Raw genomic sequence first — 17645 nt, forward strand, 5'->3', positions numbered from 1 at the left:
TGTGTAGGATGGGATGATGAATTGTGTATAGTTATGTCAGTATGGGTAGGTTTATGATATACGGAGAACTCATGTTTGTTGTGTAGTCTGGTAATTGTTACATCTAGAAAGTTTATGGACTTATTCTGTTCTGTTTCTATTGTAAACTCAATATTACTATGAAGTGAATTAATGTATGATAGAAACTGGTCAAGTTGCCTGTTTGTTCCTGTAATGCATACTAGTATATCATCCACGTATTATCACCAATATAAGAACTGTTTAAATACGGGATGTTACAGTACCTTCTGCTCTATCATATACACTGGCAAGATAACAACAAAAATAGCAAGATACATAAAAAAAAGGAATAACACCAGCTTTCAGAACTAACAACAACTTAAGCAAATATATTAAGAACAATAAGAGCCGAAAGAGAAAACAACTACAGAGGGGTGTCTACAAACTAACTTGTGGTGACTGTCCGAAAACTTACATCGGTCAAACTGGCAGAACCTTTGACAAACGGATAGCGGAACACAAAAGGGCTTTCAACAATAGAAAAACAGACACTTCTACATACGCACTTCACCTTCTAGATCATAATCATTCTTTTAATGAAGTTTCAAATTCTGCATATTCAAAATAAAGGCCGTAAGCTATCTTTATTAGAATCTATGGAAATTAATAAATTAAAAAATAGAGATATAATTCTGAATGACCAACTCAAGACAAAGAGCAAATGCTTCCCACTCTTCAACCTCTTCAGTTAAAGACTTTAAAAAGGCAAACACATAGTAAACTAAATCACTTGAGAAAGGCACTCTGCCGAAACAGCTGTGGTCACATAGTTATAATACTTTTTTGTGTAAGTATAGAAAAAAAACGTTTTCAGTGTTTTATTGTTAGATAAAATGAATTTACATCAAGTAACGGTCGAATCAATCAATATTATTTATCTGCTAAACATTTCCTCTGACACACTAGTTCTTGTAAAACTTTAGTTTGTAAGTTTTAGGGAACGTTTATACCTCTGTCGTGGTCTGGCTGCTTTTGTCTCCTTTTTTGAATAGAACAATTAGTTCACTCGTTTTCCATTCTTCTGATATTTTATAGTGTTTTATAATTTTGTGAATTAATGTTGTTAAATTTTCCTGTCATTGCTGCTCCGCAATATTTCAGTAATTCCTTTGGCATTCCATCTTTAACTGCAGTTTTTCTATTCTTCAACTTTTTAAGTATTCTTCGATCTTCCTGTGTACTTAGATAAACTTCTTCATTTGTGGTAATTTCTGGCGATTCCGGTTCTAGTCTCATTTGTTCTTCCTCTGCATAGAGCTCTTTAGATAGTCAATCCATATATCTGTAATTCTTAAAATAGTAAATCATGTAGTAAATTTAACAAAAAAAATCAATTAAACTATTATTAGTACCTAAGTAATAAGGTAACTAATTAGTTTTGTATACAACCAATTTTAAATCCCGTTTTCTGAACGGCAACTCTACCTAATTACTTATAATAGACTTGCATACATAGTCTGCAAATCACATACTGTAAATTCTTCATTACTCTTCATTAATTAACTGATTATTACATGTAATTTGTTTTGTAGGTTATAAAAGTTTAAGTGAGTAGTGGTTTCGTTAATTATTAGAAAGACACGATTCAGTGTGCAATGATTATTAAAATGAAATCAACATCAATAAATATCACTCATTAAGACCTAAGTGTATTTATTGTGTGAAAAACCCTTATAAAAAAGCTTTGGTTTAACGAGCTTTTTACTTAAATCCTAGGATAAATAATCCCTGGACAAATAATCGCGCTCCAGACAAAACATCACCACAAAAAATCCCCACAAATAATCTCCACAAATAACCCCCACAAATAATTCCCAGAGAAATAATCAACGGACAAAAAATCCTCACAAAATCTTCCGGTCAAATAAACCCCACAATTTTTTGGACAAAATATCCCCACAAAAAATACCGGACATAAAATCCCCAAGAAATATTTGCTGTCAAATAGTCCTCAGAAGTTTTCCCGTGAACGCAATCTACGCAAATGTTTTTCAACCTCAGGATTTTTAAACGCTTTTCTTTACTTCAATATCAAATCTTTAGACTTTAAGTTGACTGACTTTTCTTCAATGCAAATGAATGAAAATTTGCAGACATATGCGTTCGCGGGAACAATACACGAATAGTCAATAAGAAAAATTTTATATCTATTAATTGTTTAAATAAAAAAACGATTTTTATGGAAAATGCTTAAATTCTCTTGTTTTTTACAACGTAGAAACTTGAAACTTTTACAGATTGTAGCTAATGATATGAACTATACATAATTGTACTTTTTACGTTAATTGTTTACGTTATGTTTCATAAATAAACAATAAAGTTTCAAATTTTGAACGATGATATGTTTGTTTATATATAAATCGGCGTTTATTCGTGTCATACGTTACGAAACAAAACTTTAACCAAAACTAAATTCGTGATTTATCGTAGTCTTAGAGAAGCCACCGGTAGAGACGTTTTGTGCTACAATTAATTAAACGCTTTTCTTTAGTTCAATCGTTTGGGGCAAATCTTTGGACGTTAATTTGACTGCCTTTTCTTCAATGTAAATGACTAAAAATTTGCAGACATATGCATTCACGGGAACAATACACTAATAGTCAATAAATTTTTTTTGTTTATTAATTGTTTAAATAAAAAAACGATTTTAACGGAAAATTCTTAAATTCTCTTGTTTTTTACAATGAAGAAACTTGAAACTTTTAAAGATTGTAGCTAATTATATGAACTATACATAATTTCACTTTGTACGTTAATTGTTTGCGTTATGCTTCATAAATAAACAATAAAGTTTTAATTTTTTTGCCGATTCCGTCTACTTTTCCTGTTTGTATATCATATGTTTTATACATTTTTTAATAAACATGGCGTTATATTTTAATGTTTGAAAAGTGTAAGACTAAAAAGTAAAAATTAAAAAAATATGAAAAAATATTTTTAAGAAACACTTTTCTTTAGTTACGAGTGACTAAAATTAAACATATAAAAAAATCAACTAAAAAGCAAAAAATTAAAAAAATTGAAAAAATCTAACACATTCGTTACAGAAAATCGTGGTGCGAAAACCGTTCATTCGATGAAGACGCGCCATGCTTTTCTTTGACGAATGTGTTAGATTTTTTCAATTTTTTTTATTTTTTGCTTTTTAGTTGATTTTTTTTATATGTTTAATTTTAGTCACTCGTGACTAAAGAAAAGCGTTACTTAAAAATATTTTTTTCATATTTTTTATTTGCATTACAATCAAAATTATCGATTTTAGGACCAGCAGGTATCATCACGAATAGGCAATGTTTTGAACAGAGTTATTTAAAACAGAGTGAGAAAATTATTTAAGCAAATAATTACAGCACGAATCCTACAGACTGAGCTCATTTCCCATATTTTCCACGATTTTTGAAAAAACTTACTCATTTGTCATGAAAAATTTAAAGTTTTCGGCATGAATGAAACTAGGGAAAACCAGTTGGAATAGGAAATTATAATTCGAAATTTGGTAATTGAAATTACAATTCATGCTTAATATTAATCGTACATCATTTTTTTCTTGCCGAACAGCGCAGCGGTTTCATGGCGATTGCTATAGGTACCCTCATGCACTGAGGCTGAAAAACATTTGAAGATGAAAACTTTTGAGATGATAACTATTCGGCAGCAAATATTTCTTGGGGATTTTTTGTCCGGAATTTTTTGAGGGGATATTTTGTCCAAAATAATTTGTGGGGATTATTTCACCTTAATTTTTTATGGAGATGTTTTGTCCGGGGATTATTTATCTGGAGATTATTTGTGAGAATTCTTTGTGGGGATTTTATTTTTTGTCTGGGAATTTTTTGTCCAAGGATTATTTGTTAGTACACTTTTACTTATCCTGTAGTTTCTGAATGAAGCTTAGATGAGATTGAATGAATGTTTGTGCTAAATCAGCTGGTATTTTCTTTAATAAATCAGTAACTTCACTTAACATAGAAAACAGAAACAGCTTATCCCTTTAAAGAAATGAATTAGCTATTATGATGAATTTTGCAGCTTCCAATCTTTATGTCAGAGACGGTTACAAGTCGTTTATAGAAAATACTCAAAAATCACGACTATAATATAAAACCTTTTTAGAATTTGATTAATTGTAAAAGAAATAATTTTCATACTCCAAGTTGCATGAAGTTGAATGGTTTTGTTTTTAGTGAGCCTGCGTCTCTGGGAAAACGGATCTCCCTGTCTCAGCTCAGAATTGGCGCAGAAAGCCTTTGAAGTTTGAAGTTTTCCTCCTAGGACAAGCTTGTGCAAAGGAGCTTGACTTCGACGAATATCAGGGAAAAAGTCTGTTGGATAGGGAGAAGCGAAAACATAAGAAGATCATGCAATGTAGAAGACATAAATGGATAGGTGACAAAACGGAAACAGGAGTGGAACGAACACATTAGTAGAATCGAAGAGGATAGGATAGTACGAATAGCACGAGATAAGTCACCAAATGGACGAAAAAGTATTAGCAAACCAAGAAAAAGATGGTGCGATAATTTAAGCAATTTAGGAGGCTAATATTGAAGAAGAAACAGGCTTTTAAGTCTACATACAAGAAGGAACAAGATGAAGAAGCAAAGGAGTTACACACATTTTTGTTACTGCAGCTAGTACCTTGGATACGTCCAGCTCGATCATTGTCTTTTATAGTGTTAGACGGTTAACTGACCATAACCCTGTTTGAAATCTATAAAGGTCTGCTACACGTCTTGATTATACTCCCAATACTCAATAAAGGTCCTGGTGCAGACGTAATATCCAACTTGTTATTAAGGAACTGTGCATTATTTTTATGTAAATATTTGTGACTTATTTTAAACCACTTTCCATGACAAGAGTCTTTGTTAATCTCATATATAAATCTGTTGATAAATAATTGATTTTTAGTCATTCAATTTCAACCAACCTACTAGTTTACACCGACGACATTATAAATACATTGAGAAACAGTTACATATAAAAAAATTCATCAATAATACAATCTTACCTTCTGGATTACATTTTTCTGCCAAAAGATCTGGCCAATTACATCCGTGGATGCGTTCATCGTACACTAAACCAGCATCACATTGGTTTGGAATTGGTTCTCCGTATTCGCATTTGATAAAGTGGACTGAACATTCTGGCCCATCTGGGTAAATGCCAAATTGGTATTCACATCCTGGAGTACTGATGGGCGTTACTACAAAACACAGATAAATCGTTTATTAGTTAATAAAATATGTTAATACTATTAAGTAGTACTTAATATAGTAGTATTAATATGGTAATTCTATAAAGTTACATAACATAACATAACTCTCTTCTATGGCGCTACAGCCAAGTCGTCTCCCAACATTCACCTCCAAGTATCCCAGGCAACCAAGTGACGTCAATAGCGTCGAGGAAACGTCAGCTTTTGGTTGAATATATACACGTGTTTGGACAGTACGTCGTATAAACGTATTTTGTAGGTGATTTTAAATACGTAAGATTAATGACGTTCAAATATGTTTAAAAATAAGTTTTCATTTCAGACAGCCCAAGTCTGACGTCACAAAAATGGGAGGATCTTAACGGGTATTAATTCTTATAATGTTATTAATGTTGTATATTGACGTTTATAAGCTTAAATTGTCATAAGAAATTGTTCATTTATTGTTTACGTGCTTTGTGTGGCAAAAAATACTTTTCATTTAGATATTTAGTTGAAAAAATGTGTTAAATAAGAGATTTTTATTCATTTTTCTCAATTGAGTAGTGAGTTTAGCTTAATGCAATAGTTCTTCTTGAAAAGGGTTTGAGGTTATGTGTTTTGTTTTGGTGAATATTTTCTGTTAATGGCATAATTATGTGTTATCGAGTTTAAGTAAATTAATTTGTTGATAAGTTATTTATTAGTTTATATGTTGTTTCAGTTTTGACACTGTAAGTACACCTTAGCCTATAAGCTAAATTTAAAACAGCTAAATGAAAATAGCAATACTAACAATACCCATACGAATAATTATTATTGTGTATTTTTAAAACCATAAAATGAAAAATAATCTAAAAAACGACATAAAAACTACGTTTTTTGTATCACCTATTTAAAACGTGATAAAAATGACGTCAGTTATGGTGGACATATTCACGTGACTTTCGACGTCGAAAAAACCTAACAAACTGACGTGTAAACGTTATTGTAACGTTATTTGGTTGCCTAGGATCTCTATCCCTGGCTGCTGTTCTCCAGTTCTTCTTCTTCTTTAAGTGCCATATCCGCGGCGGAGGTCGGCAATCATCATAGCTATTCGTATTTTATTCGTCACGATATTCTGCGTCTCCCTATGCTTCTCTTTCCTTGAAACTTTCCCTGCATAACCAATTGGAGCAAACTGTATCTCTCTCCACGTGTAATATGTCCGAGATATTCCAATTTTCTTGTTTTGATGGTATTTAGGATTTCTATTTCTTAATTCATCTTTCTTAGAACCTCTTTGTTTGTAACGTGTTCTGTCCACGATATTTTCAGAATTCTTCTGTACACCAACAGCTCGAATTATTCTAGTTTTTTCATTGATGCAGCATTCAAGGTCCAAGCTTTCATTCCATAAAACAAAGTCGAGAAAACGTAGCACCTAGCCAGCCTAACGCTTACCTCCAACTTCAAATCTCTTGTGCAGAGCACTTTTTCATTTTGTTAAAATTTGTTCTAGCCTTTTTTATTCTGATTTTGATTTCCTGTAAGTAATCTCCTGTGGAGTTAATCATTGTTCCAAGGTATGTATATTGGTCGACTCGTTCGATATTGGATCCGTTTATAAAGAGATTTTCATTATTTCTTTGAGTTTGTGATATTCTCATAAACATTGTCTTCTTGACATTCATTGTTAGCCCGTATTCTTATTCAAACTCTGTTATTCTGGTCACCAGCCTCTGAAGATCCCCAACATTTTCAGCTAAGATGACAGTGTTATCCGCATATCTAATGTTTTTAATGGGAACTCCATTTACCTTTATTCCAGCTGTTTTACCCTCAAGAGCTTTTTTCAAAAGCTCTTGAGCAGGCATTAAAAAGAATTGGCGAAAACACGCAGGCATCTCTTCCGAGCAGGCATTAAAAAGAATTGGCGAAAACACGCATCCCTGTTCCACTCCACGTCTGATTTCAATTTCCTCTGACAGCTGGTCGTTAACACGTATTTAGTATAAATTCGATACAATCCTGAGGTCATTGTAGTCCAGCTTCTTTGATTCCAGGACATGCATTAATTGTTCATGTCGTACTTTGTCGAATGCTTTATTATAGTCAATAAAATACGCATATATATATCTTGATTGACATCCAGGCACCTTTGTATAAGTATGTTAAGTGAAAAAAGAGCTTCACGAGTTCCCAGGCCTTTGCGAAACCCAAATTGCGTATCATTAATGTCTATGTCCAGTTTATGATATATTCGCTTATGACTTTCAGTAGCACCTTTAGCACATGGGACATCAAACTAATGGTATGGTAGCCGCCGCATTCTCTTGCGTTTTTCTTTTCAGGGAGGCAAATAAATATCGACGGCAACCATTCTTTGGGTAATGTGCCTGAGCTATAAATTTTGTTCAAGAGTACCACTAAAACATCAATATGCTGCTCATCTATAATTTTTAAAAGGTCTATAGGAAGCATGTCACGTCCTGGGCTTTTCCTGTTTTTCATTGTTTTTAACGCATGTATTATTTCTTTCTTTGTAATATCGGGACCTATTTCTCCTGAAGTAAGTTCTATGTGTTCCAGGTACCCTATTTCATCACCAAACAGTTCATCGATGTATTTATTCTGCCCAACGTTGTACTTTCTCATCGGTCTCTGTTATAGCAACCCCGTGTCTATCCAGAAGTGCACCAGTGAGATCTCGTTTTCTTAGTCCAGCCATTTCTTTGACTTTCTTATGTAGGTTAAATAGATCGTATCTTTTTTGGAGGTCCTCGATCTCTTTGAAGAGAAATCTCTTCAAAGTGTTTTTCTTTTGCCTGCTTCAGTTATCCACCCTCAATCTCTCTTTAACATCGGTTCTCTCTTCGTCTACCCACTTCCTCCTTGGACTTTCTACTGGCCGACGTCCCACCATAGTTCCACTAAGCTTTCTAGTAGGTGTTCTCTCATTATCCACTCTTATAAGTTGTCCTGTCCAGCACAATCTTTGTATTTTTCCATAATTTGCTATAAATGGTTCTTTGTAATATTAACATAACTCGTGATTGAACCTTATTCTCCATACACCAATCTCGCAGATGAGTTCCAATATCCTCCTTAATATCATTTTTTCAAAAATGTTATAATACTCAGTAAAACATTAGTATTAATAACCTTTTTGCCGTTTCTGTTATGATCCATGTCTCTAACCCATACGTTGGTATTGGTTGTATGATGGTTTTATATATTTTAAACTTTACTTATCTATGGATATCTTTGAATCCAAACACCTGCGACAGAGAAATGCATGCTTTGTTAGGAAGCATTATCAGTTTCCGTATTTCCTCCTCCTCGCTGCCATCTTCAGTTATCTGTACACCAGGTATGTAAGCTGTTTAATTACTTCAATGTTAGCGTCGTCTATTGTCAAATTCTGCAAGTTTCGTTGTTTTATTACTTGTATTAGGGCTTTATTTTTATCTAGTTGACGTTGAATGCTAGCCCTATTTCTTTCGCATTTTATTCAAGCTCTACATAAAGTTCTGTGATGTCTCTTGCGGTTTTTCCCATCAAGTTTACATCATCTGCGTACATCACAATCTGCTTAGACTTATTAAACAATACCATTGGTAATTAGACCAGGACTAATCTGTAAAAAAACGTGTATTTTTGGATGTGAGAGGTGGCTTTCGGATTTTTGCAGATAAAATTAGGTGACACCTTCAGTAATAATTATTGACTTATGCTCCTTCTCAAATATGCCTGGAACATTAATAAAAAAATTAAAATATTTAAAAATTTCGAAAAACATCGATTTTTTCTGCTTTCTTTGCTTATAAATTTAAAACCATTTGTTTTGGAACAAAGTCATATAAGAATAAAATAAAGATAATTGAATTTTGTATGATATACGACTGGTCAAAAATATCTTAAAGTATTACCTTTTCTGCAATATAGCAATAAATACAAAATAAGGGGGGGGGAATACGAATGTTGTTATTCAATGTTTTTTAATCACTTTGGTGGCACTTAGAACCTTAGTAATTCGCTTAGAAAATTCTTATAACTTACTTAAATGGTCTACCAAATTTCATTAAAATCATTGCATAATAAATTTGCAATATAAATGTTTTTAAAAAAGTTCAAATTTTTTAAAATCTTTTTGAACAAAAAGTAGACCATTTAGAAGTTGTCTAATTTTTTTACATATAAAGAGGTACTCTACCTATCTAACACACTTTACAGAATTAAAATCGGATTATTTAAGGGGTCTTGGCAATGTTTTAAAATTATAAACAATTTTTTGGCTTATAAACAAATAGCTTTGTTTAATAATAAAAAAATTTATTTTTAGGAATGCAAATAATTAAAACAGGTATAATTGAACTTAAACTTTCAAATGCTGTCAGCAGAATTGCTATTTTATTTTTTAATCAAAAGTTATTCACGTTCAAAAATTGCAATTTTTCGATTTTTTGAATGTTTCACCGCGTTTATCTCGAAAACTATGCCTCCTACGAAAAAACTTGTAAGAACATTTTTTGGTTGGAATTACCCAAGAAATCCGGGTTCTTTGTTTATAATAATCTTATCCGGATCAATTGCTACCCAAAAAATTCATGTTTTACGGGTCAAAATACATAAAAAACTTGCACAAGTCCATCTAAATAAAGGAGCCCGTAGCACCCCCTCCTGAACACAGCACTAATTTGTTTATAAGCCAAAAAATTGTTTATTACTTTAAAACATTGCTGGAGCTGTTCTAGTTTTTGTTGTGCAAGATTTTAAAAAATTTTAATTTTTTAAAAAAAGTTTAGATTGCAAAATTATTACAAAAAATTTAGTAAGTCAATTTTAATGAAATTTGGTGGACGGTTTACGCACATTACAAAAATTTTCTAAGCGAATTAGGAAGGTTCCAAGTGTAACCTAAGTGATGGAAAAACATTAAATAAGGACAGGCTTGTTTTGCCCCTTATTTTGTATTTACTGCTATTTTGCAGCAAGGGTGTTAAATTAAGACATTTTTAACCAATCGTATCTGATAGAAAATTGAATTATCTTTGTTTTATTTCTATACGACTTTGTTCCAAAATGAATCGTTTTAAAGTTATAAGCAAAGAAAATACAAAAAACGAAATTTTTTGAAATTTTTAAATAGTTTATTTTTTTTTGTTAATGTTCCGGGCATATTTCAGAAGGAGGATACGTCAATTATTATTAACGAAGTTATGACCTAACTTTATCCGCAAAAATCCGAATGCCACCTCTCACATCCACCTATAAACAGATCCTTCCTTGTCTAAATTGAAAAAAAAAACTACAATACAATACTACAATAGCTACTCACAGTCAGCTTTCCTCTTTCCACAATCAACAGCCCAGTTGTAGTTACAGTGATTGTATACATTGCCTTTTCCGTCAAAGAGAAGACCATTTTCGCAGGTTTCTACAGTTAAGGTTCCGTTTGTACACAGGAAAAACAGGTTGCAGGATTCAGGGTGGGCATAAGCTTGAACTCCATGCTGCTCTGGGCAAGCTGGGGCGTCCTGGACTAGTACGCCACCATTTGCTAAAACAAAAAAAAAATTAAACATAAATAAGTAAATGTGCCACCAAAAGTAAATGTTATAAGAGAATACATAATTTGTCAACATGACATTGACCTTAATAGCGACAAGTTAAACAGAAATTGCAAATTATGGTGGAGGAACTCACAGGCAGCTCCTAACACGTCGGCCTAAAAATAAATATGACAGAAACACTCTCTCTTTCTCCCCTTTTTTATACCCTTTCAGGTGTCGGATTTGGGTTTAGTTTAGCTACATATTCACCCATCTCTTCCATTTTTTTCTGTCTTGTGCTATTAGTTTCATTTCTTCTAGCGTTTTCTGTTTAATTTTTCCTGCTTCTACTATTTGCTGTATCCATTTTTTCCTCGGTCTGCCTTTTTTCTTTTTTGTAATATTCCTTGTTTCGTGAATTTTCCTTGTTAGTCTACTAGGTTTCATTCTCATCAGATATCCATACCAGTTTAATTGTCTCTTTATTATTTTATTAATTATCGGTTCCTGTTTAGTTATCCCTCTTATTGCCTCATTTCTTATTCTATCCCATTTGGTCTTTTCGGCAATAGCTCGTAGATGTCTCATCTCAATTGCATTTATTCTACTATTATGCTTTTTCTGTAAAGTCCAATTTTCGCTCGTATACAGTATCGTCGGTATCACAATCGTATTATATATTTTAATTTTTGTTTCGTGGGACAATTCTTTTTCCCTTAGAACTGGCACTAGTGCGTAGTACAGTTTGTTTGATTTTTTAGTTCTGTTTGATATTTCGAGGTCCATTTTCCCATCATTGGTAATTATAACTCCAAGATAATCATATGCGGTAACTATTTCCAGTTGAGTATTTTTTGCATTTTATATTTACTTCATTTTCTTCCTTTTCGCCGACGACCATTATTTTACTTTTCTCGTTGTTTATTTCCATTTTTAATTTCTCTATTTCTTGTGTCCATATGTTTATAACTTTTTGCATTTTTGTCACGGAATCTGCTATAGGGACTATGTCACCCGCATACAATAAGGCTTCTATTTTTATTTGGTGTAATCTTTGGCATCCTATTGTTGTCTTTATTTGGTTCGTTCTTTCTCCAATATTTCTAGTCAATTCATTCATGATTATTATGAACTGTAGCGGACTAAGACTGTCTCCTTGTTTGATACCTCTTTTCCAATTGAATTCTTCAGATCTTTCTCCTGCTATCTGTACACGTCCTTTTACTACTCTGTATATACTTTCAATTATTTTTATCAGTGTAATTGGTACTTTCATGTTCTGCAAGCATTTCCATATAATTTTTCTTTCTATAGAGTCGAATGCTGCCCTTAAATCTATAATTGCTAGAATGAGCTTTCCCCCCGAGTCAATACTTCTTTCTATTATATTTCTAATGATGTAAATGTTATCGTTTGTCTGTTTTTCTGGTCTAAACGCTGCTTGTTCTTCTCCCAGTTCCTTTTCTACCTCTTGTCTTAGCCTCTTCTCTACTATTTTCGTGTATATTTTAAAACATACCGATGATAAACAGTTCTATAATTTTCGCAGTTGACGTGTTCTCCCTTTTTGTATATTCGCACTATAAGGTTACTTTGCCAGTCTTTTGGGATTTGCTGCTTTTCCAATGCATCTTTGTATATTTTCAACAACCAGTTTATCCCTTCTACTCCCATGTACTTGACCCTTTCCGGGTCTATATTATCATCCCCTCCAGCTTTACCTATTTTTACGTTTGATACTTCCTGTATTACTTCTTCTATACTTATTTGCTCTAATTCTTTGTTCTCGATATCTTGATATGTTTCATTTCTATCATCTATTGTTTCATTTCTAAATTTTTTTCATAGTATTCTTTCCATACTTTAGCTATCTGTTCTGGATTTGTTTGGATTTGGTTTGTTGTATCCCTTACGGCTGTTATTTCTTTATGTTTTCCTTTCTTCATATGTCCGATTGTTGTAAAGAAGGTTCTATTGTTTGTTACATAGTTTTCCTGTAATTCTTCTCCAAACTCTTCCCACGTCTTTGTTGTTGCTTGTCTTTTGGTGTATTTTTTCCATGCTATTTTCTTTTTCGCCACTGCTGTTGACAGAAACACAATAATGACAAGCATAACTAGATTACTGCAATTATTGTTTAATTTTATATTATCAAAATTGCTCCCAAAACTTTCACGAATATTCCAATAACCAGATTACAATATGTATAAGAACTTACAAACTAATAAAGTAATTATAATCCAATCATTAACTAGTGGTCATTGAAATCTATTACTCAGTGAATCTTAACGACTATTCAAGTATTAACATTTTGATTTAACTGAGATTGGTTTTGTATAAGGCGTGAAAGTGTAAAATTTTAGCTGGTCGCGATCATCAGTCGGTTTTTATGGTATTTTCACTTTTAGAAAAGAACTTTTGGTATTTACAGCCGCAGCCGGTAGTAAAGGCTATTATGCAATGCAAATTAAGCAAATTGCAAACAACAGGTGAAGATAATATTATGTATAATCGATCACCTTTATGTAAAAAATAATTTATTTACTACCTGATTTAAATATTTTAAAGGTTATAATATGAGATTTGGTTAGTTCTTTTAAAAACGTTAGTATCAAATACAAATACGGAGTTAACGGAGACAGTAACAGCAATGGTTACCAGAATAACAAACGAGGAAGTGGCTCAAGCACTTTAAAAAATAAAGAAAGGAAAATCAGTCGGACCAGATGATATTCCTGGGGAAGTATGGAGAACATTGGGAGAGATAGGAATGAGTTGGCTAGCAGGTCTATTTAATAGAATTATGGAAGTTGGACAAATACCAGACGAATGGAGAAGCAGTATATTAGTACCTGTCTACAAAAACAAGGGAGACATACAATAATGTACAAACTACAGGGCTATAAAACTACTTAGCCACACCATGAAAATATGGGAGTGAGTAATTGATAGACAGATGCGTGAAAAAACCGAAATATCATCAATTTGGATTTATGTAGAGCAGATCAACAACAGATGCAATTTTCATTGTAAGCCAACTGATGGAAAAATACAGCAATAAAGAGACCAACGCTCATATGGTATTCATTGATCTTGGGAAAGCATATGATAGAGGAGTTCCTCGATAGCTTCTGTGGTGGGCACTCAATAAGAAAGGAGTCCCTGGCGAATATGTAAAGATTGTGAGAGATATGCATGAGGGAGTAACGACTAATGTTAGGACAGGTGTGGGAGAGACTGATAAATTTCAGGGGAAAGTAGGATTGCATCAAGGCTAGGTGCTTAGTCCTTATTTATTTTCATTAGTTTTGGACCAGATAACAGCGAAACTGCAGGGTAGTATTCCATGATGCCTAATGTATGCTGATGATGTAGTGTTGGTAGAAAATAGTGAAAGAGACTTAGAACAAAAACTGGAACAGTGGAGACAAGCTCTGGAGGAAAAAGGTTTAAAACTTAGTAGGACAAAAACAGAGTATTTGGAATGTTCGTTTAAAGATGGAGTTACTACAAATAAAATGGTATCCTTGGATGGTGAAATGATTGTGAAAAGCATTAGTTTCAAGAACCTAGGATCGGTATTACAGAGTAATGGAGAAATAGATGGAGATGCATGCAGTAGAATTAGGACTGGATGGATGAAGTGGAAGGAAGGAGTGGTGTGCTGTGTGACAGGAAAATTCCAATGAAGTTGAAGGGAAAATTATATAAAACAGCCATAAGACCCGCTATGATGTACGGAACTGAATGTTGGGCAGTGAAAAAGAAAGAGGAACAACGAATGCATGTGGCGGAAATGAGAATGCTTAGATGGATGAGTGGAGTGACAAAAAAGGATAAATTAAAAATGAGTATATTAGGGGAAGTCTAGGTGTGGCCCCAATTCATGCCAAAATGAGAGAGAGCATAGGTTGAGATGGTTTGGTCATGTTCAACGTCGAGACGCTAATCAACCAATACGAAGAATTGCTGAAGTGCAGATTCCTGGAAGGAGTAGGAGAGGAAGACAAAACAAGACGTGGGGGAGACGATTAGACAGGATATGTTGGTAAAGGGGATTAATATTGAAATGACCCAAGATAGAATTGTATGGAGAAATGCAATTAGGGAAGCCGACCCCGCATAGGGATAAGGCAAAGAGAATGATGAATGATGATTAAATATTGTAATGACGAGAAAAACAATTAGAACTAAAATTGCAGAAGAAAATTGTAAACATAGATTATTGTCACCCATAATGTGTATGTTGTTTTAATTAATATATAATACAAAATAATTCTTATGAGATCAATATAATGACCTATTTTAACGACTCCTTATTTGTATAATTCAACTTAAAGGGTTGTTTAAATAATACGAACTTTTGCGAAATGTGCCTCAATATATTTTTCAGTGTTTTAAAGAAAATTAAAAACAATAATTAATTTTTTTATTGAACAATTCTCATGGTTTTATCCATGAAGATAATTTTTCGATAAAAATTTACGTCAGTTTCTTACTGCTCCAGAGAGAATTCAGAGAAAACACGACGTTGTTTAGAGTCGTCCTATGGCGTTTTACTGCTTGAAATATGCGGACGACCTAGCAAAAGTAGTTAAAGGGCGTTTTGCCAAGTCAGTCTTAGGACGAACTTAAATCGCAATGAAAAAAATGGATAGCGGAAGGCCCAAAAGTTAATTAGCAAACAACAGCAGTTGTTACCATTACCAGATAATGGGCACTAAAAGTATTAAAATAAGTGCCCCGGGGAGTGGAGATTCTATAGGCCAAGTAATTAGGTGTAATGTATGACTAGGTTACAATGTCCCTAGGCATATGTAGATGATCACGTTGGAAAAAATGGCGAATAGGTTCAAAAATAAACCTTTGGTTCTCCATAAGAATTATAAGGCCCATGATGACTTATGGTTAAGTGGCATGGTATGCTTAGGTGATGCTAAACTTACCACATAGGGAGAGGCCAAGTCAACATGCTAATACAGGGTTAAGTTGGAAGTCGGATCAGATTGACATCAACTTGGGTTCTAGGTCACAAAGGCTACGTAGGCAATGAGAAGGCTAACATATTGGCACGAAAAGGCGCTCGTGCTCCATTTATTGGCCAGAAGCCTGGCTTTGGGGTTGCGAACACACACAAAACAGTAGTCATTAATACATTGGTACAAGAAAAGTTTGGTTGGAATCTTGGGGAAATGGCAAAGACAGGCTAAAAATTTCCATATTCATTTATCCAAATCAACAGCCAATTGACTGACCCACAATCGAAAAACTGTCAGGATAATAGTAAGACTGTTGACTTGACAATGTAGGCTCACCAACCGTTTAAATCGGATGAGCTTGACGGAAGAGGATACTTGTTAGAAGAAAATAAGGCTGGATAATCATTAATCTGTAATATATGGTCGTTTACCTTCAATTTCTGGGCCAGTTGAATTTTTGAATTTTGTATCGATGCAGAACTAATTCACGACGTAGAATTCGCCAAGCTGTGGTCAACGTAAGGCCCGAATAGAAAACCCATTTTGACAAACTAATTTTGTCATTTTTTTATCATTTGTTGTTATGCGTACGTTATATCCATCCATGGTGTTTTGGCAAAACAGACTGAACAAATGACAACAATTTCGGCATTTTTGTAGCTTCAACAATATGAAGACCCTGTATCTAAATGTGCTCAGAGAAATAAGTTAGAAAACGAAGGTAATTAAAAAAGATATAAAAATAATAAATGTAAATAAAAGCAAGAAAATGATTCTTCTTCGTGATGTGCCCATCCGTGACAGATGTTAACGATCATCAGGATAATGTTGATCTTATTTGCAACAGCGAAGTCAGTGAAAATGATATATTTTATAAAATTACTTTATTGAAAACTGCACTACATTATTATGTATTTTGTAAATAATTACTGTATGTATATTATTAATAGATACGTGTGTATTTTATTGAAAATTTCTCTGATTATATCAATTAACCAACTATCACTTGGATATTGATGTAGGTGAAACAAACGTCTTACGAGAACCAGTTTATTAAGTAGACTGCCAATTAAATGGTGCAATTCTGTATAATTGGATACAGTAACGTACCATAACACAACCATGAAGTTGTAATCGAAAACGCGAACCTTTTACTTTTTGGTCAGTTTAGTTGACCTAGATCCAAATATAGAACTGGTTCAGCAAGTGGTCTATTGTTTAAATGATTTAAACAATTCGATATTGCTTTAAGAATCCATAAAGTCATTATGGCAAATTTTAGTTAGGTATGTGATGGATTTGATCGTTACTTGATGTAAGTCATTTTATCTAAGAATAAAACACTGAAAACTTTTGTTTTCTACACTTTCACAACATATATAACAATTTACTCTCACTACCGCTGTTTCGGCAGTGTGTCCTTTCTCAAGGGAAGTATTTTTACTACGAGCCCTAACAACTATATGTTGGAACAAGCAGTTATTTGGTGAATAAAATGCCAATTTACCGAAATTCTTTTATTTAAATTTTTTTTAAAATGTAGTTATGAAATTAACAACATTTTTTATGATGTATGGAATTATTTCTACGGTTTAATTATATATTTTATGTTGATTGCTCTTCATTTAATTGTTTAATAATCGAAAACTGCTGACAACTAAATATTGGAACATTGTTTAATTTTCCTCGCGTTTTAGCGTGCCTGGACCTCGATTTTTGACCCTTCGCTTCGTTATCGAACGTATTCGCTTCGTATCTGTTTAGTGTACAGATAGCGAATGATCGATAACGAAGCGAAGGGTCAAAAATCGAGGTCCTGGCGAGAAACGCGTGAAGTTTTATCAGCTTGACGGAAAGAAGGCTTTGAAATCA

At 33.2% G+C, this 17645-nt stretch overlaps 1 protein-coding gene across 1 annotated transcript in view; it reads right to left on the reverse strand.

Moving 5' to 3' along the window:
- Nucleotides 1-17645, reverse strand: part of LOC126879225 (protein obstructor-E) — a 70941-nt gene that overhangs the window by 17144 nt on the left and 36152 nt on the right. Inside the window, exons 2-3 of the mRNA XM_050642282.1 lie at nucleotides 10581-10802; nucleotides 5072-5266 (exon numbers count right to left, since the gene is read on the reverse strand). Coding sequence (XP_050498239.1) covers nucleotides 5072-5266; nucleotides 10581-10802 — 417 coding nt within the window. The remainder of the gene's footprint in view (nucleotides 1-5071; nucleotides 5267-10580; nucleotides 10803-17645) is intronic.

The sequence above is a fragment of the Diabrotica virgifera genome, chromosome 1 (assembly GCF_917563875.1).
Source record: "Diabrotica virgifera virgifera chromosome 1, PGI_DIABVI_V3a".
Lineage (NCBI taxonomy): Eukaryota > Metazoa > Arthropoda > Insecta > Coleoptera > Chrysomelidae > Diabrotica > Diabrotica virgifera.